Genomic DNA, 20,336 nt, shown 5'->3' on the forward strand with positions numbered 1-20,336 from the left:
TATCTGTACAATGCATTTTTACTCATACAGAAGCATAAAATTAGGTTATTTGGAGGAAACTGGATGCAGCTGATGATAATCATAACAAGTGAATTCAATCAGTCTTCGAACAACAAATAGAACATATTGACTCTCACCTATAGTTCTTAGATTTTATATAGATGCATAAATTGTGTCAAGCATGAAAGTAGAAAGGAAACTCTCTGAGGGGACAAGGGAAAGGGGCTGAAAAGGGAAGGATGGGGCCTGGCGAGATGGCGCACTGTGCAAGCTGTCATTCTCAACTTGATGCCCGGCTTCCACATAAAAAGCTAGCAGCTGTGGTGGACTTCGGTAACCCCAGCCTGCTGACACGAATGGGGGAAGGGGTGCAGAGACAGGAGAGTGTCCCTGAATCTTGCGGCAACGGCAGCAGTGCAAGAAAAGAGAGATGTACAGGCAAGGACAGACCTGAAAGTTGTCCTCTGACCTCCACACGTGTGCTACAGCAGGCACACATATGCAGTCTCACACACGCATGCACGTGGGGACACACACTAACACACAATCGCAAGTATGTGCATGCACGCACACAAAACAAAGTAACTTAAATAAAAAAGAAAGAGGAAGCCGGGCCCCGTGGCGCACGCCTTTAATCCCAGCACATACGAGGCAGAGGTAGGAGGCTTGCCCTTAGTTCGAGGCCACCCTGAGACTACACAGTGAATTCCAGGTCAGCCTGGGATGGAGCAAGACCCTACCTCGAAAAAAAAAAAAAAGAAAGAAAAAGAAAAGAGGAAGGTAGATGAGTATGGAGAGGGAATATATTCAAACTACATAAAAATAAAAAATAAAAAGTCCTTGTATAGCCCAATATAATCAAATAAAATGACACAACGTTAAATAAAATAGAACTTATTAAGGACACAGAGATAAAGCATCAGTGAGTCTTGTCTGCCTAGGGCCCATTGACAATAGAGCAATAACCTTCCAAAGGATTGCAAAATATTAAATTATGGGAGAGGTTGGCAGTGTAATTAGTTACTATCTTTTTCCCTGCCCCACAGCTTAGAATATTATTCATCAAGATTTTCTTTCTTTACATTATTTTTAAAGGAAATTCCTTTTTAATTGTAAAGCTAAATATATTGTCACTCTGGCTATGGCGTGCACATCTGAAATCCCAGCTCCCAAGAAGCTGAGCCAGGAGGATCTTGAGTTTGAGAGCAGCTTGGGCAACACAGGCAGTTCTAAACCAGGGCGGGCTACAAGCGAGACCCTGTCTGAAGACAAAAAAAAAGAAGAAGAAGAAGCCAGGCGTGGTGGCACACGCCTTTCATCCCAGCACTCAGGAGGCAGAGGTAGGAGGATTTCCTTGAGTTTGAGGCCACCCTGAGACTCCATAGTGAATTCCAGATGAGCCTGGGCTAGGGTGAGAGCCTACCTCGAAAAACCAAAAAGAAAGAAAACGCTGATATATTCTCATAACAAAATCAATACAGAAACAAACTCAGAAAATACATCAACATGCAACTGAAATAAATAAAATATATTTGTGATCCCTGATTCAAAAATTAAGCTCTACTTATGGTAATTTTTTATTGTATTTTATTTATTTTATTTTTTTGTTTTTGTTTTTGTTTTTTGAGGTAGGGTCTCACTCTGGCTCAGGCTCACCTGGAATTAACTATGGAGTCTCAGGGTGGCCTCGAACTCACGGCAATCCTCCTACCTCTGCCTCCAGAGTGCTGGGATTAAAGGCATGCACAACCACTCCAGGCTCATGGTGATTTTTTTTAATTGTTTGCTATTTCTTCTGTATTACTTCTCATAAGGAAAAAACACTAATACGCATGCACAAGAACTCAAAATTCACCCCACTGTTCTAAACAAGTCAAACAGTAAACTCAGAAAGTAGGTTTGGTGTGGTGGTTTGATTCAGGTGACCTCCATAAATGTATGTGTTCTGAATGCTAGGTCCCCAGCTCATGACAATTTGGAAATTAGAGCCTCCTGCAGGCAGTGTGTTGTTGGGGGTGGGCTTATGGGTGTCTTAGCCAGTTTTCCCTTGCCAGCATTTAGCACACTCTCCTGCTGTTGCTGTCCATCTGATGCAGGCCAGGAGGTGATGTCCACCCTCTGCTCATGCCGTCATTTCCCCCTGCTATCATGGGGCTTCCCCTCAAGTCTGTAAGTCAAAATAAGTCCTTTCCTCCCAAGAGCTATTCTTTGTTGGGTGTTTTTTGACAGCAATGCAAAGTTGACTGCAACAGCTGGAGAGATGGCTCAGAGGTTAGGGCACTTGCCTTCAAAGCCTACTGACCCAGGTTCAGTTCCCAAGTCCACACGTAAAGCTAGATGCACAAAGTGACAGAAAGTAACATTTTGGTTACTAAAGTCCACACTGAGGTACTGACAAGCGGAGTGGCAGGGCTCTGCCCACTCAGAGGAGCACTCCACTCACCCAGCCTGAGAGGGCCTGTGTGCCATACCCCAGTGCCAACTATCAACCAGGTGTGGCCACACATGCCTGTAACCTCAGTCCTTTGGGAAAAACCCGGAGAGCCGCTAGGAGTAGCAGAATTGGGGCGGGAGCAGAAACAGCCCTGGGTTCAGAGAGAGACCATGTCTCAGGGAGACACCCCGAGCAATAGAGGGGGATGCCCAATGTTCTCAGGCTTCTGCCTAGGCTTGTGTGGGGCACCCATCTGTACATCCCAGTACATACGCCACACATGCCACATGCTACGCACACCGCCCTGTGCCTCAGTCTTTCCACGTTAGAAACGATCTTTAGTAGTATTCACTTTCTGAGTCAAATAAAAAAGTGCATATGACATTTGACTTCTCCAATCATTATAGATGGAATTCTACAAAGAAAGCCAACTCTGGGGCTGGAGAGATGGCTTAGCAGTTAAGGTGCTTGCCTGCAAAGCCTAAGGACCCAGGTTCAATTCCCCAGGACCCAAGGAAGCCAAATGCACAAGGTGGCATTTGCTTCTGGAATTCGTTCGCAGTGGCTGAAGACCCCAACGCTCCTGTTGTCTTCCTATATCTGCTTATTTCTCTCCGTGTGTGTTTGAGTCTCTCTCTCTCTCTCTCATAAATAAATAAAATATTTTTAAAATGTCAAATTTAACCTCTTGGAGTTTTCTTTCCAAGTGGAAGCAGATTTTTAGACATTCACTAATTGTTTCTCTGTCAAACTCAGTCAACAATGGATTTGTCAAGAATACCATCTAAAGTAAATGGTGTCACCAGGGATCAGCAAAAGAGAGTTGATAGTTTGGGCTTTGCAGCCAGACAGTCTCTGCACTTATTAAACCCTAATCACATCCACAATAACACAAAGGTTCACAAAAACATTACATCAGGAAACAAAAAGAGTCACCACGCATGGTGGCACACCCCTTTAATCCCAGCACTCAAGAGGCAGAGATAGGAGGATTGCCGTGAGTTTCAGGACAGCCTGAGCTACAGGGAGACCTTACCACAAAAAAAGAAAGAAAAAAAAAAACCTAGGTTTCTCAAGATGGATGGTGCTGATCACAGCTACCCAACTCTGTGAATGTACCACAGAACTTCATGCTTTAAAATGGCAAACATGGTAACATTTCCATTTTACAGATCTTACAACAGTTTAAGAAGGAAAACACACACACACACACACACACATGTGCATGAACAGAGGCCCTCATACATTTCTAAACAATCATATAGACAGAAAAGAAAAAAGAAATGGAATAATAAAAACTTAATGTTGCAGAAAAATGGATGGATCTGGAAAGGATTATACTAAGTGTGGTAACCCAGGCCCAAAAAGCCAAGTGCCACATGTTCTCCTTCATATGTGGTTCCTAGCTACAGATGACTGGGTGTTGCAGACCGGTTTGCATTGCTGTTAGAAATCACCCAACCAAGAGCAGCTTCTGGGAAAAAGAGATTTATTTTGGCTTAGAGGCTCAAGGGGAAGCTCCACGATGGCAGGGAAAAACGATGGCATGAGCAGAGGGTGGACATCACCCCCTGGCCAACATAAGGTGGACCACAGCAACAGGAGGGTGTGCCAAACACTGGGATGGGGAAACTGGCTATAAAGCCCATAAGCCCACCCCCAACAATACACTCCCTCCAGGAGGCATTAATTCCCAAATATCCATCAGCTGGGAACCTAGCATTCAGAACACCTAAGTTTATGGGGGACACCTGAATCAAACCACCACACTGGGCTTCTGCATGAGAAGGAAAATACTTAGTAGCAGAGGCCAATAAGTTAAGAAGGAGATATAAAGGGAAGAGAAAGGAAGGGAGGAGGGTACTTAATAGGTTGGTATTGTATATATGTAAGTACAATGATTGAGATGGGGAGGTAACATGATGGAGAATGGAATTTCAAAGGGGAAAGTACACGTGGGGAGGAGGGAGGGTATTACCATGGGATATTTTTTTTTATTCATTAAATACAACTCACATCTGTGTTTTATTATATTCTAAAATATACAGGAATCTTGATGTACTGAAAGAGTGCAAGTAAATACAGTATTCAAGCAGTCACTATTTCTATGTACATGCTCATTAATTCTTCAAAAAACCCACAAAATTATCAAATAGATCAAAATACTGTTCTGTGTTTCCACACTTTATATTCAGAAAAATCCAGCTGAGAATTTACAATATCATAAACTTTCCAGTTTCACAATACAAAAAGAATAAAATGAAATTGGGTATCATTTTGTTGTGATTCATGGAACTTTACCCAGATCTACAGGTCTCCCCCACATGTGAAATAATTTTTATTTTTTATAATCATGGAAAATGTTAATAAAAATTGTGAAAAGAAAAAAATTAATGCATAAACTGGGAGTGGTGGTGCACACCTTTAATCCCAGCAATCAGGAGGCAGAGGTAGGAGGATTGCCATTGAGTTCCAGGCCACCCTGAGACTACATAGTGAATTTCAGGTAAGCCTGAGCTAGAGTGAAACCCTGTCTCCAAAACCCAAAATAAATTACAATAAAATAATAAAGGCCAGTCTGTTGGGATTGCCTCAAAAAATTTTTTTAATTGATGTATAAATGCTTACTAAGATAAAGTTGCTCTTCTAACAAACCCCTTGTTTTGGATAGTATGAAACGAAAGTGCTGTTGCTAGGTTTTTGCCTTCCCCAACTTAGGTTGTCATCAGGTCTTTAGGAGCTTATAAGTTTCCAGCAGTGGGCAGGTAGGTTGGCTGCCTGGGGGAAATGCCCTGAGTAGTTAAAAGAACACAAAATATGGATGGTGGCCCCAAGCTAGTAGTGGGGGTTACAGGTCTGTGCCCACTAAGAAATTGAGGAAAAACAACTAATGTACAAGAGTTAGAGAGGAGAGAGAGAGGGGAGAGGGGGAGAGGGAGGGAGGGAAGATGTAGAAGATTTAGGTTAGTCTTGATCCTACCCTCTCCAGTGTCTTGTGGTTCAGGTGTTTCCTGTAAGGGTCTAGTGAAGGTTCAGCCATTTGGTCTGCCTTTTAGGAAGTAGAATTTTATGGTACCATTGCCATTTGAGTCCAGATTACTGTTTCCCACCCCTTAAATGCCCTCCCCTCCCTCCCCATCCACCCTATTGTCTAGTCCATGACATGCTTGCTGGGTATGTAAGGTATCTTGGGTAGATTCAGGTTAGGTGCTTTAGATGAGTGAGACTACGTGTCGATTTTTTTTCTGTGATTGGGTAAGTTCACTGAGAATGATCTGTTCCAGGTTCAACCATTTTTCCTCAAATTTCTTTGTGTCGTTTTTTCTTACTACTGTATAGAATTCCATTGTGTAGATATACCCCATCTTAGTTATCCATTCTTCTAATGATGGACATCTGGGTTGATTCCAGCTTTTAGCTATTATGAAGTGAGCCACTACAAACATGGTTGAGCAAATCTCTCTGGCCTGTGGTTTGAAGGTTTTAGGGTAGATGCCCAGTAAGGGTATAACTGGGTCTGTTGGTATTTCTATAGTCAGCTTTTTTGGGAGTCTCCATATTGCTTTCCAAAGTGGTTGTACCATCCTACATTCCCACCAACAGTGAATGAGTGTTCCTGCTTCTCCACATCCTCACCAGCATTTATTTTCATTTGATTTTTTGATGCTTGCTATCCTTATTGGGGTAAGGTGGAATCTCATAGTTGTTTTAATTTGCATTTCTCTGATGATTAGGGATGATGAACATTTTCTTAAGTGTGTGTTTGCCATTTGTATATCTTCCTCTGTGAACTGCCTGTTCAACTCTGTGCCCCATTTTGTAAGTGGGGTATTTGTCTTCTTATTGTTTAGACTTTTGAGTTCTTTGTAGATTCTAGAGATTAGGCCTCTATCAGTTGGATAACCCACAAATATTTTCTCCCATTCTGTGGGTATTCTATTGGCTTTGCTTATTATATGCTTGTCTGTAAAGAAACTCTTCAGCTTCATATGATCCCATTGGTTGAGTGACTGTTTAAGAACTTGAGCCACTGGAGTTTTGTTCATGAAGTCTTTTTCCATTCCTATATCATGAAAAGTACTTCCTAAATTTTCTTCCAGTAGTATTCAAGTTTCTGGTCTTATGTTGAGGTCTTTGATTCATTTGGATTTGAGGGTAGTGCATGGTGAAATGCGTGGATCAAGTTTTAGTTTCCTGCATGTGGTTATCCAGTTTGTCCAGCACCATTTGTTGAAGATGCTATCTTTTTTCAAGCCTATATTGTTTGGGCCTTTGTTGAATATCAAGTAGCTATAGTTGCTTGACCCAAAATCCGGGTCCTCAAGTCTATTCCATTGGTCTATACTCCTGTTTTTATGCCAGTACCATGCTGAATGACAGACTTCTGTCAGAGTACTTGATGACCCACCAAAGGCCAGTGGTAAGACCCTATTGCTGAAGACTCCATACACAGCTGACACGTAAAATGGAATGGCATGGCTGGAAGCCAGGAGAGAGTCAGTCCCCAGACAGTCAGAGTGTCTAGTGCCAGAAGGTGCTACATGGGTGACTGGGGGAAATGACCAATATCTGTCCAAGCAACTCATGGTCTAACCTAATTAGCAACAAATAACCTGATGTGATGCCCACACGAGTGCAATATTGGCACACAGCCATGGTGGAGAACCAACTGCTCTTGATTTGGCTAATTGATCCCCTCAGTGGTACCAGACCCATAGTTGGAGCTGGGAAACAAGTCAGAACCATACCCAAACATAAGCCCACTCTCCAATACCAAGCTACCATCAATCATGGGGTACAAAAGGGCCTACACCTATCAAACTCTCTATCAAAAAAGTAAGTGTTATCTCAATTTTCCGGGTGCTAACTTATTCTCCATTGGAGAATCTGCTTCTCTTTTTCAGATAGATGTAGATCCTAAGGAGAGAGCTGCTCCAACATACCTCAAAAGGGGCCTGACTGAAACTAAGGATAATTGGTGAAACAAGCAAGGGTGATGTTTTCCTGATGAACTGGATACCAGCACAAAGGGGAAGGAGACCAACACAGAGAAAAATCAACTCCTACCAAATCAGAGAGCCAGAGCCTCAGAGGCCCCCAACACCTCAGCACTGAAGCAAACCAAAAATGAACCCAACATGGCTCAGGGAAATTTTGCAGAAGAGGGGGTGGAAAGAATGTCAGAGTCACATGTTGGGTCATGATATGCAGAGACATTTATTGTACCAATAACTGTAGGCTAGCTCCACAATGCACGACCCATTTACATCAACAAGGAGGGTCCATTGGGAGAGGGTAGATCATGAATAAGCCTAAACAATGGTACCAAACTGCCTGTATTTGCTGAAAAGAAAACTAATAAATTAAATTTTTTTAAAAAATAAATAAATAAATAAAAATAAAAAAAGAGAAAAAAATAAAAAATAAGTAGCTGGGCGTGGTGGCTCACGCCTTTAATCCCAGCACTCGGGAGGCAGAGGTAGGAGGATTGCCATGAGTTCGAGGCCACCCTGAGACTCCATAGTGAATTCCAGGTCAGCCTGGGCTAGAGTGAGACCCTACCTCGAAAAACCAAAATAAATAAATAAATAAAAGAACACAAAATGAACTACCTTACTGGTCAACTTACTTTACTTTTTTAAACTTATAAATGAAAAGATGCAATAATATGCCACTTGAGAATTAACAAAGCTGATTTTGCAATGCATCATATACTTATTTTAAGTACCCAGGGCACCCACAGCACTGCTTTTACCTTTTTCATTTATATTTCTAATTGTTTTTCTTCAAAATCCTTATTTATAATTATTTGCTGCCATGTTTTCTTTTTTGTTGCTATTTACAAATAATTTTCAACAAAAATCACTTAAGACATTTCATTTAACTTTAAACCTACCCACACATATTCAAACTGAAAATAAATGCTTTTCCACAAAAAAAAAAAAAGATTTAGAGGAATTTTCTATATTTTGTTTGTTTTCCAATTTTCAGTGGCAACCATAAGAAACCAGCTAGCTTCTTTCTCACTGTGTTGAGAGCGAGCCTTCATATGTCTACATCACGATTAACTTGTTTTCTTCGGCTCCCTTCCTATTAGACTTTGTCTTAGCCTGCGAACTGTTCATTCAGATTCCAACAAAGGATCTCATTGCTGTAGGAACTTGTAGGCACTGAGGTGTGTCTAAGATTTTACCTGGGAGACAGTGATGCAAGCCTTTCTGGTGAGACCAATCCTCGACTTAGGGTGGGGAGAAACCGCCTAACAGGCCACCAAGAGAGTCAGAGTCGGGGCAGACAGCAGAGTCGCTGGGGCAGAGAGGAGGAGTGCGTTGGACATCACATCGGATGCCCACGCCTCGGAGGAGAGCTGCCGCAGACCACTTGGATTTGGAAAACCAGAGACAATGACCTGGCTCTTCACCAGAAGCGCAGGGGCTCTGGCCGTCTTAACTGTAAGTCCTGTCTTTATCTAATGCTAGCAAACTTTCCCTGCTTCCTTCCTTGCTACAGACTATATTTCATCACTGGATCACTATTATAAACCCTAAAAGGAGTTTAGAAGAGCTAAACATAAAACTTTAAAACTTTAAATTTCCTCCTTACCTTACTTTTTCTTCGTGTATTTTACAAAGGAAATGCAAATCATTAAAACATAGATTTTTAAATTAACTATTTTGTATTTCTTTAGCTAACAAACTTAGTCATCCTAATCCTGGATTATGTTTTTCCACAATATGTTCATTTTCTTCAAAGCAATACATTGTTCTAACATGGACTAAAACACCCAGGACAGAGACACCCACTTAACTTTTCCACAACTGCACATCACTTGTTTAGGCATATGTCTAACTGTACATGCCAGGTCTTGATACCTGACATGTTTGTTAAATAGTCATAGGCCATGGCATTAAAATCAAAGCAATTTTGTCTCTAGAGAAGTTGGGAGGATTATTTAGGAAACCGGTTTTTTTATGCAAAGCATATTCAACATTTGGGTGGGGGTGACACAAAAATTTTTCAGGAGAATGATTTTTAGGAACACAATAGTTCTGTTGATTGGGAAAGCATTATGCAATGTTTTCTAAAAGACAAGTACAGTCTAAAGAATAAAATATTAGCCAAGGTATTACAAGCTAGTTTACACCATAATTTTATTATAATAATGGGGGGAAAGGCCACAATCTTATCCCTTACATGAAGATATTCAAAGACTTAAATAGCATATATGAGTATAACAAAACTTACTAATGCTTCTTCCCAATTGTGAGTGATAAACTTAGTTGGCGTAGGCATCAGTTCACGTCATTGTCTCATCTCAAATAACTGGGAAGATGTTTCTGTAAATTAGAGGAAGACAGCTGTCAAGAACTTTCTAAAACTTAAGTTTAATGTCACAGTAGGATGCCTTGTATGGTAGGCTTTCCCAGCCTCACCTCTTAAGACAGTGGTCAAACTAAGCATCATTTCTTCCCAAGACCCTCTTCCTCCTATGACAGTACAATGCATTAGATATCTTATGAATCTTTGTAACCCAGGATTTTATGAGGAACACAGTGAGAGTTGAATTAGATTCTCAGAGTTTGGGACTTAACTGCAGATCGCCTGGTAACTCATATGTCCATAAACAAGTTAGCAAATATGCAGCCTAGGATGTCAGAATAATGTTATAAGGACATGAAGCTGGGCCATGGTGACATAGGGGAGCTTCTCCTTATACTGAACTCTGCTTTACCCCTCTCACCCAGCATCACTATGAGACCCTTATACTGGGTTGCTTTCATCTATAATATCTTTCGTATAGTGGACACATGATTCAACAATCCTCACCTAAACTATAATGCATCCCTCAGTTCCCCATTAATAGTAGTCACGGGGGAAACTTTGACATGCAAGATATTTTCCTCCACATAGGAAAATATTGCAAATACACACACATGCTATTTAAAAACTATAAAATCATAGTAAAATAAGGAGTATAGACATGACTTATCCAGTATCATAGCCACCAGCTTTATGTGACTATTCACCTTATCAGATACAGTTGATCTGAGGTGAGATGTGCTATTACATGTAAAATAATCATAATTTGAAGATTTAGTAATTACCATGAAGTATAAATATAGTACCAATTTTAATTTTTATCCTAACTACATTTTGAAATGACAAGTTGTCAGATATGTTAAATTAAACATATTGTTAAAATTAAGGGGCTGGAGAGATGGCTTAGCAGTTAAGCACTTGCCTGTGAAGCCTAAGGACCCCGGTTCAAGGCTCGATTCCCCAACACCCACGTTAACCAGATGCACAAGGAGGTGCACGCATCTGGAGTTCGTTTGCAGTGGCTGGAGGCCCTGGCGCACCCATTCCCTCCTTCTCTCTCTCTCTCTCTCTCTCTCTCTCTCTCTCTCTCTCTCTCTCTCTCTCTCTCCCTCTTTCTCTCTCTGTCTGTCACTCTCAAATAAATAAATAAAAATAAATAAATAAATAAATAAAATATTTAAAATTAACCTAAATTTTAAAACTCTTAATTTTAAAATTTATCTTTTAAATTTTGAATTTTAATTTTGAAATTCTATGTATAGGAATGGCATTTGTCCTTCTTATTAAATTGTGCTCTGCTCTTAATGCTATTCAAGGAAGACAATGCCTGTCTAAAGTGGGTAGACAAGCAATGCTCGGTAGATCCGGTGAGAGTTGGGCTTTGATAGGCAGCAATAGGTTGAAGAGAGAGAACCTGAGTTGTCACACCATCACAAGCAAAGACAGGCGTAATTATGGCGTTTTCCTGGGGGCCATGGGCCCACTGGTTTGATGGGAAGGAAAGCTTGTGTTGGAGAATCTGACTGTGTATTGGAAAGGCAGAGGAGCATGAGATTGGAAGTGTGTTCTGTGAAGGCAAATGGAATTCTTTGAGAAATGGGGAGCCACCCAAAGTTTTGACATAGTGTGGTTATGGGAGAGAAAGCAACATTCGCAGAAGTATTGTTGAGTGGGAATGTGCCTCTTTTGTTGTTGAAGGGTGGGGTCAGAGAGTTGAAAGACATGTCGGGAAATTTGGAAACAATTTCTCTACCCGATGACCATAAAACTGGATGATCTAGAAAGAAGAGGTGGAGCACCAAAGTCATGGCGTGAATCTGTAGTTGTTCCACTTGTCACACAGCAGACCCTGCTGCTTCAACTGTCAAGAATAATGTCACCCCAGTCCATTGCTCCTTAGGACACCCACAGTGAGAATAAAGCAGCCCTGTGTTCATGAAGTGTCTTGAGAGTGCTTCTGTAAACCTCTGATGTTGCTCACTTTTATACATAGGAGTTGGGGTGATTTTTGGTAACTTCTGAATATTGTGCTTTATTGTTTTGAGTAACCACCAACATCAGAATTAGAAAGTCAAGGCAGGACCTACATGTTTCTTGAGTTATACTAGATCAAGAACAGCTATGAAACTAAGATTTTGAAAATTGACAAGAAAAAAAAAATGCTCTGTTTTAAGTGACTATAAATGGTGGGTGTGGCAGAATGACATATTTTCAAACCTGGAGTTTTTCTCAAAATCTCAGCTTCTCAGTCTTCTAGTTTAATTATGTGGAAGGGCAAAATATGGAAAGCACTTGCCCAGTCTTAAAAACACTGTCAAATTTATCCAGTCACTTAGGCTTTTCTCACCCATATCATACAACACAAGGTAAACATTTTTAGAGAAATATTCATGATTAAAGAAACCTATTTATGAGCTATTTAATTTCATGTTACTGTTATGTAAAACTTTACTTATGAAATTAATATATATACTTGAAACTCAAAAAATCTCAATTATATATTGGTGGTAAAAGAAGAAACAGAAGTGATTTATGTATGTAATTTTGAGAGAAGAATGTGTTCTAAATATAGCAGCATTATCTTCAGTCACCTATATTATAAAACATCAGCATAGTTTTGAGGGGAAAGAGCTTGAAGTTACCTTTAAATGGCACATTTTAGCAAAGGAAAATCCCTGAAGCATTTTCTCTCCCCTTGGTCATGAAGCAGTTGTTTCCAGTACTAACACATATGTGAAGCAGTTGTTTCCAAGTAGACATTTCCAAATGTCAAATCAAAACTCAGAATAGAGCCTGGCCAAGGCATATTCCCCAACCTTACCTGACTTTGGCAAAAGCAGGAGAGATGCAATTACTCCTAACAATCAGGACTCCCACTTGCTTAATACCTGAAACCCGTTTTCATCTCTGACCAGAACACTCAGTCTCCCTGGCATTTCTCATAAAGCTCATGGCCTTCGGTCCTTCCTTTCTGGTAAAGAGTCATTTCAATAGCCTAAGGTGAGGGCTTGCTTTGGGAAGCTCCTCACAAGGAAATTATATAGATCATAGGTTAGGTATAATTACATGATGAATAATGGAATCTAACGCACACATTTTCTTTCTTACCAGATTGCTATACAGCTGGCCAGACCACGCGTAGCGCAGCCTCAGCATGCGCACTCACACCAACTGCAGGGCAAGAAGTGCCCCTGTAGGTTGTGAAAGAGTAGCCTACACAGCCCTAGAGATCACTGTGTCTTTGTTCAAGAAAGAAAGCGCTCTGTGTCCACAGCAGTGACTGATAACGAGTCGGTTCAAATTAGTCAAAGTGGCTCTTGGATACCCTTTTCTTTATGTTGCTATTCGGTGGTAAAAAGGATTAGCATTTATGAAGAACTTCCTAGGCACTGGGTCTCATCCATGTGCCCTACATCTGAATTTGTTCAATTCTCAAAACAGACAGGTATTAATTAACTAGAGTATGTTTGACAGCTGAGGAAAGAGGACTGAGCAAATTACACAGAGGTACATGGCTGGGGCTGGGATTGAAATCATGACCCAAAGTCCATTTTTGTTTGCCTTAATGGAATGCATCCAACACAGCTTTCAGAAGGAACAATCTGCAAATATCCAGTGGTATTTATTCTTATTAGCGTCTCTAGTATGATACAAAGGCTAGCTTTCTAAATTAACTAGTTTAGACATTAGTTTCTGAAAAGTCTGAAATTAAATAAGTATTTCTAATAAGCATATCATCTTATTTAGTTAAGGTATTTGCCTTCAGAAACAAAGTTCACTAAAACATTTTGTGAATGTGTTTACATGGGTTGCACATGCCAAGCACATGTGTGGGATCTAAGGACAACCTCAAATATTAATCCTCACCCTCCACTTTGCCTCAAGCAGGGTCTCCTGTTCACCGCTTCATTCACCAGGCTGGTCACTCTGCAGACTTCTGGGAAATTCTCCTGCCTCTACCTCTGATGTCACCATAAGCACACTGGGATTACAGATAGTGCACGCCTTTAATCCCAGCACTCAGGAGGCCGAGGTGGGAGGACTGATGTGTGCACAAGATCAACCTGAGAATACATAGTGAATTCCAGGTCAGCCTGGGCTATAGTGAGACCCTACCATGAAAAACAACAACAAAGAAAAAAGAAAAGGAGGGCTGGAGAGATGGCTTAGCGGTTAAGTGCTTGCCTGTGAAGCCTAAGGACCCCGGTTCGAGGCTCGGTTCCCCAGGTCCCACATTAGCCAGATGCACAAGGGGGCGCACGCATCTGGAGTTCGTTTGCAGAGGCTGGAAGCCCTGGCTCGCCCATTCTCTCTCTCTCCCTCTATCTGTCTTTCTCTCTGTGTCTGTCACTCTCAAATAAATAAATAATAATAATAAATTTTAAAAAAAAGAAAAGGAAAGGAAAGGAAAGGAAAGGAAAGGAAAGGAAAGGAAAGGAAAGGAAAGGAAAGGAAAGGAAAGGAAAGGAAAGGAAAGGAAAGGAAAGGGAGGGAAAGAGGGAAGAAAGATAGAAAGAGAAGAGAGAAAAAAGAAAGAGAGAGAGGGAGAGAGAGAAAGAAAGAGAGAAAGAAAGAAAGAAAGAAAGAAAGAAAGAAAGAAAGAAAGAAAGAAAGAAAGAAAGAAAGGAAAGAAAGAAAGAAAGAGAAAGACTTCAAGGTTAATTCTCCTTAGACTAGGGTCTGATTTTTCTTTGTTTCCCAGGCAGAGAGAAGTTGGACCTTAATGTCTGTTAGAAGAAGCTTTCTCTGTGGAGCTAGTCCCAACATGATTCATACTTTCTGGATGACTCCAGTTTTCCTGTAAAGAGGATCATGCGGGGCCCATCCCTTCACTCACATGCAGCTGAGCTGTCCTTCCTGTGATCTGACAAAGGAGTTGTTCAGCAACTAGATTGTTCTCATCTCAGTAACTCATGATATTGCCTAATAAAGAGCAGTGATGCTGGACCGTCATTTTGACTCATGTTAAACTAGTTCTTTTCATGTCAATTTGAACACATTCTCTTTGAAATTGGGAGTTTCAGCTAAAATGTTTAGAATGGAAGAGGCCAGCCTCTTATTTCTGACACAACTACTTCATAGGTTCAGACTTGGAATTGCCCATTCATGATAACCTTTGAAAATACATACCCTAACACTGTTTCAGGAGCAACCACAGCCTTTGACCAGATAAACATCTAAACTGTCATATAACCTTCCTGTACTTATTTATGTCTGCCTGAGTTGGGATGTGGTGTGGTGGTGATAAGGCGTCCTGCAGACAGAGCTGCCAAGCTCTGAGCCCTCCCAGCAGGGCTCTCAGCCAGGAGAGAGCATTCATCGTCTTGTATCTCTAGCTGTACAACTATAAAACAGGGGCTATAAATATAAATTACCCTTTAGATGGCAGCTATCAATAATAAGTGACATACCAAGTATAAAGCTCCATGAATAAAAGTGAAATGGAAATCACAGACGGACCATAAGCTACTATTTTGACTCTTCAATTTTTCCTTATAAATTATTTTCCATGGTCACTTCATACTTGGTTTTCTTCAGATCACATAATCCGTAGATCGATAAACAGTTGTCAAATGCCTCCTGAGTGGAAGAAATAACAATGAAAGAGCAATGATTTGGAAAGTTTCATGTACATTAAATGATAAGAAATAGAACAGTGTCGTGAGCTAGACTGCACGGGAGAGAACGAGAGTTGTACAAACTCAGAAGATGACGCATTGGTAAAGGCAGCTTCATGGGGCTTGCTGGCCCTTGAACGGATGAGTCATATTTGGGCAGAAAGGTGAGAGGGATGCACTCCAGGTGGAAAGTGATGCAAGTCCTGTCGTTCCAGGCCTAGCTTGCCTGACTTCCTCCTACCCTCCTTTAACTTTTCTTCTTGAGTTTTCTTAAATTAATTGATTAATCTTAAACATAGTTTATAGTATGTCATCCCCCCTCCCCACTGCCTCCAATTCCCTGAGGACCCTCCTCAGTAGAGTCAGTGGTGTTCACTGTGGCGTAGTTGGGGCCTCTGTCTGGGGGGGCTGGGGGGAAAACTCACACCTCAGGTTGGTTCCCCCACCTTGTGGCTCCCACACTCTCCCCGCGCCCCTCTTCCACAACAGTCCCCGAGCCTTGGCAGGCGTGTTATCAGTTGGTGTTGACTTCTCCGTAGTCTCTGTATTTATTAAGATGTGCTTCGGTTCGCCACCGTGCTCGTTGCTATTTTCCTGGACGCGGATGTCCGGCTAATGTTGGGAGCAATGTTCATGGCGCTGCTTCTTTCGAAATTTCCCTTGGACCTAAGTCAATGTGGCATACCTCACTGCAAGTGTTCCGCTGTCTTCTTTACTGTGCTGATGGCTCCTGGATCGTCCCAGTATTCTCTGTCATCTGTCATAGAAAACAGATTCTCTGACCGAGGGTGAGAACAGCTTCGATTAAATGGAATGTGACTAAGATTATGAGAGATTTTTTTTTTTTTTTTTTTTTTTTTTTGGTTATTCGAGGTAGGGTCTCACTGTAGCCCAGGCTGACCTGGAATTCACTATGGAGTCTCAGGGTGGCCTCGAACTCACAGCTATCCTCCCACCTCTGCCTCCCGAGTGCTGGGATTAAAGCCCACACCCAGCCTCTGAGAGACATTTTGATGAAGCTGGCCACTCAACTTGTACAGAGAACACTGGGATCTTCTCTCTGGGTGATGTGATTGTCCCTCACCATGGGGTGCTGACGTAGTTCCCAGCACAAGTTATGAGTTCTCTCCCACCGAGCAGGCCCCGTGTCTAACCAGAAGTTACCCACAAAGGCTGTGTGCCACTAGTGCCCAAGGGTGAACTTGTCTAGCTGGCAGACGGAAGGGCTTGCAGGGTCTCCTGCTTATTTGCACTGTTGACGACCACTGTCAGGCAGTAGTTCCCATAGCAACTTTTAGCACCCCGAGGGTTTTCCAAGCAAGGAATGGCGTGCCTTTCAGTTCCCTCATTGTCGCTCCGTGTTCTGAGAAGGCATCCTGTGAGGTCTTCAGCGATGGGGTCTTACCTTTTAGCTCTGTCTGGCCTGCAGTTTTTGTGGGGTGGGGGGAAATCACATGGATCACCCTGCCCAACTGCTTAATCCAGATCTGGCCCTGAGATCCACAGTCAGAGCCCATGGCTTAAGGACTAAGTTTTCTCCAGCTTTTAGTAGGCATTTTATTCTGGTCCATCACCCTCCCTTAATTGAGGGTTTTATGTTATATGCTGGTTTCTAAGAGGAAGGTTCCTATCTTGCTGACTGCTCCAGCCTCACCCTCCACCCCAGTATTCTTTCCTCTACCAGTTTGCCTGGTAGCCCCTGCTTTCTGCCCTCCTCGCCGCTTTTCCTGCCCTCACTTTACTTGCGCACCCGGAGTCTTAGTGCTTATTCCCTGCCGTACTCCTTTCCCACTGGTCCAGTTTAGGAGCCACACATGAGAGAAAACATGCCACCTTTGTCTTTCTTAGCCTGTGCGACCTCACTTCAGATGATATTTTCCGAGACTATCCATTTTCCTGTGAATTTTATTATTTCATTCTCCCTTAAAGCTGAGTAGCATTCCATTGTATAAAATGTACCACATCTCCATTATCCTTTTGGCAATATATATGTGTGTGTGTGTGTGTGTGTGTGTGTGTGTGTGTGTGTGTGTATGTATGTATGTATGTATAAAATCCACTCAAAAAAATGGGGCAGAGAACTGAACAGAGAATTCTCAAAGCAAATACTAATTACCGGTACTCATTTAAAGAAATGTTCAGGGGTGAAGAGATAGCTTAGTGGTTAAGGCATTTGTTGGCAAAGCCAAAGGACCCAGGGTTGATTCTCCAGTACCCACATAAATATAGATGCCCAATGAATGCACCTGGAGTTCATGTGCAGTGGCTAGAGGCCCTGTCGTGCCTATTTTCTCCATCTTTCTTTCCCCCCACTTTCTCTCTCTCTCTCTCTCTCTCTTTTTTTTTTTTTTTTTTTTTTTTTTTTTTTTTTGGTTTTTTGAGGTAGGGTCCCACTCTGGCTCAGGCTGACCTAGAATTCACTATGTAGTCTCAGGATGTATGCACCACCTTGTGCGTCTGGCTGACATGGGTCCAGGTGAATCAAACCTGGGTCATTAGGCTTGTCAGGCAAACACTTTAACCACTATGCCATCTTTCCAGCCCTCATTTTGTGTTTCTTGAGACATAGTCTTGCTATGCATCCCTTGTTATGTACCCCAACTATTTTTTTAAATATTTTTACTTATCTCAGACATAACAGAAACATAGAAACAGATAGACAGAATGGCACACCAGGACCTACAGCCACTGCAAACAAACTCCAGATGCATGTGCCACCTACCTTGTGCATCTGGCTTACATGGGCCCTGAGTAATAAAACCTGGGCCCCTTGGCTTTGAAGGCAAGTACATTAACTGCTAAGCCATCCCTCCAGCCCTGGCCTCCAAGTCTTAACAATCCTTCTGCCTCAGCCTCCTATGTCTGGAATCACAGACATGCATCAACATCCCAGCACAAGTTTTTAACAATCCCTACTGTCAGGTTACTATCTCAGAGCTGTGAGCAGACACCCTACCAGAAACAACTTATGGAAGAAAAAGAGTTTAATTTGGCTACAATTTTGGGGGGGATGATAAAGTCATGTTGCTTCAACAACCAGGAAGCATAGGACAACAGGAAGTGGGGCTGGATGACAAAATCTCAAGTCCCCTGCCTTCCAACTCTCCCCCCCACCCCGCCCTGTAAGACTTGTCCACCAGCGAGGTTGAAGCCTACTAAGGTTTCACAACCCTGGCAAACAGATCCAACTAGCTTATTTTTCATCCAAATCACAGCATTCTGCCCCTGGCTCCATAGGCTCTATGGCCATCTTAGGATCAAAACGCATTCAGTCTAACTTCAAGAGTACCCACAGTCCCTAACAGTCCTGATAGAATTCAAAAGTCCAAAGTCACATCTGAGACTCAAGGCCCTTTCTTAACTATAGCCATGTAAAATCAAAACACAAGTCAAAATGTTCCGGCATGTGACCATACAGAGTAAAAGTTCCCACTCCAAAAGGAAAGAGCGGAGCCACAGCAAGGAGAGAGGGACCTACAGAAACACGGAAATGCAGTGGGTAAACAGAAAACCCTGTAGCTCTGTGTCTGGACTCTGAAATCCATGATGAAATCTTCTAGAAGGCTTGGGAAGTTCTGCCGATGAAGCTCTGTTACTTGAAGCCTTCATAGTCTGTGTCTGTCTGTCTGTCTGTCTCTCTCTCTCTCTCTCTCTCTCTCTCTCTCTCTCTCTCTCTCTCCCTCCCTCCCTCCCTCCCTCCCTCCCTTTCTCCCTCTCCGTCTCCGTCTCCATCTTTGGCTTTTCTTAGCCAACATCCAATCATCCTGACATCTCCATCATCCTGGGGTCTTGTTGTGTCTACCTTCTGTTGGTGGCAGAAAGCACCAGACCAACACAGCCTGTGGAAGAAAAGGGTTTATTTTGGGCTTTGGGAACCTCCAGGATGGCATGGCAAACGATGGCATGAGCAGAGGCTGGACATCGCCTCCTGGCCAACACCAGGTGGACAACAGCAGCAGGCAAGTGTGCCAAACACTGGCAAGGGGAGCTGGCTATAACACCCAAAAGCCCACCCCCCAAAAATACACACCTCCAGGAGGATCCAATTGCCAACTTGCCACTAGGTGGGGACCTAGCGTTCAGAACACATGGGCTTATGGGCGACCCCTAGTTCAAACCACCACAGGTTTCCATTGAAATTTACAAGGTAGTTCCCAAAGGGTCCCCTTGCAGGGATTCCAACCCCACCATATATTGCCTGGTCTCACAGGCTGTCTGGTATTGTCTTGTATCTTTCATTCCTGTAAAACCACTATCATGTGGATACTGCTGCCAAGCTTTTCTACCAGCTCAGAATGGCATCTGGCCCCTCCCTTCAGGCCTTTCAAACAATTTGCATTATTCCTGGATTGAGGCCTCAGCTAGTTGGGTCTTACCCTTAGAACATCTTTCATAACACCCCAGTACAGAGCAGTAGGCTCCTCTTTAATGGTGGTAATCTCCTAAACAACTGTAACCCTTCTGTTGGCTACAGTGTATGGAACTTTAAACTTGCTTACCTGCTTTCTTTGTAAAACTTCACATTGTTTATATCCCTCTGCTTTGCATTTTATTCTTTCACTGCAGATTTGAATCAGAACAGTTAGCAAAAATTGTGCATAGGGCTAGAGAGATAGCCTAGTGGTTAAGGTATTTGACTGCAAAGCCTAAGGACCCAGGTTCAACTCCCCAGTGCCCACATAAGCCAGATGCCTGTGGTGGCACATGAATATGGAGTTTGTTTGCAGTGACTAGAGGCCCTAGCATTCCCATTCTCTATCTCTTTCTCTCATAAATAAATTAAAAAAAAAATAAGTTATGCAGAGACTCAATGCCTTTCTTCCTTGAAATGTTCTCCACCAAACACATTAACCCATTACTTTTAACTTTGCGGCCGGGTGTGGTGGAACACACCTTTAATCCCAGCACTTGGGAGGCAGAGGTAGAAGGATTGCCATGAGTTTGAGGCCACCCTGAGACTACAT

The 20,336-nt window shown here is 42.3% G+C and overlaps 1 protein-coding gene across 1 annotated transcript in view; it reads left to right on the forward strand.

The window, feature by feature from the left end:
- Positions 1–254: 254 nt before the first annotated feature.
- Positions 255–20,336, forward strand: part of Dsg3 (desmoglein 3) — a 43,301-nt gene continuing 23,219 nt past the window's right edge. The window contains exons 1-3 of the mRNA XM_045134713.1: positions 255–432; positions 15,929–16,160; positions 18,814–18,871. Of these exons, the coding sequence (XP_044990648.1) occupies positions 255–432; positions 15,929–16,160; positions 18,814–18,871 (468 nt within the window). The remainder of the gene's footprint in view (positions 433–15,928; positions 16,161–18,813; positions 18,872–20,336) is intronic.

This window comes from Jaculus jaculus, chromosome 15 (genome assembly GCF_020740685.1).
Source record: "Jaculus jaculus isolate mJacJac1 chromosome 15, mJacJac1.mat.Y.cur, whole genome shotgun sequence".
In the NCBI taxonomy this organism is placed as follows: domain Eukaryota; kingdom Metazoa; phylum Chordata; class Mammalia; order Rodentia; family Dipodidae; genus Jaculus; species Jaculus jaculus.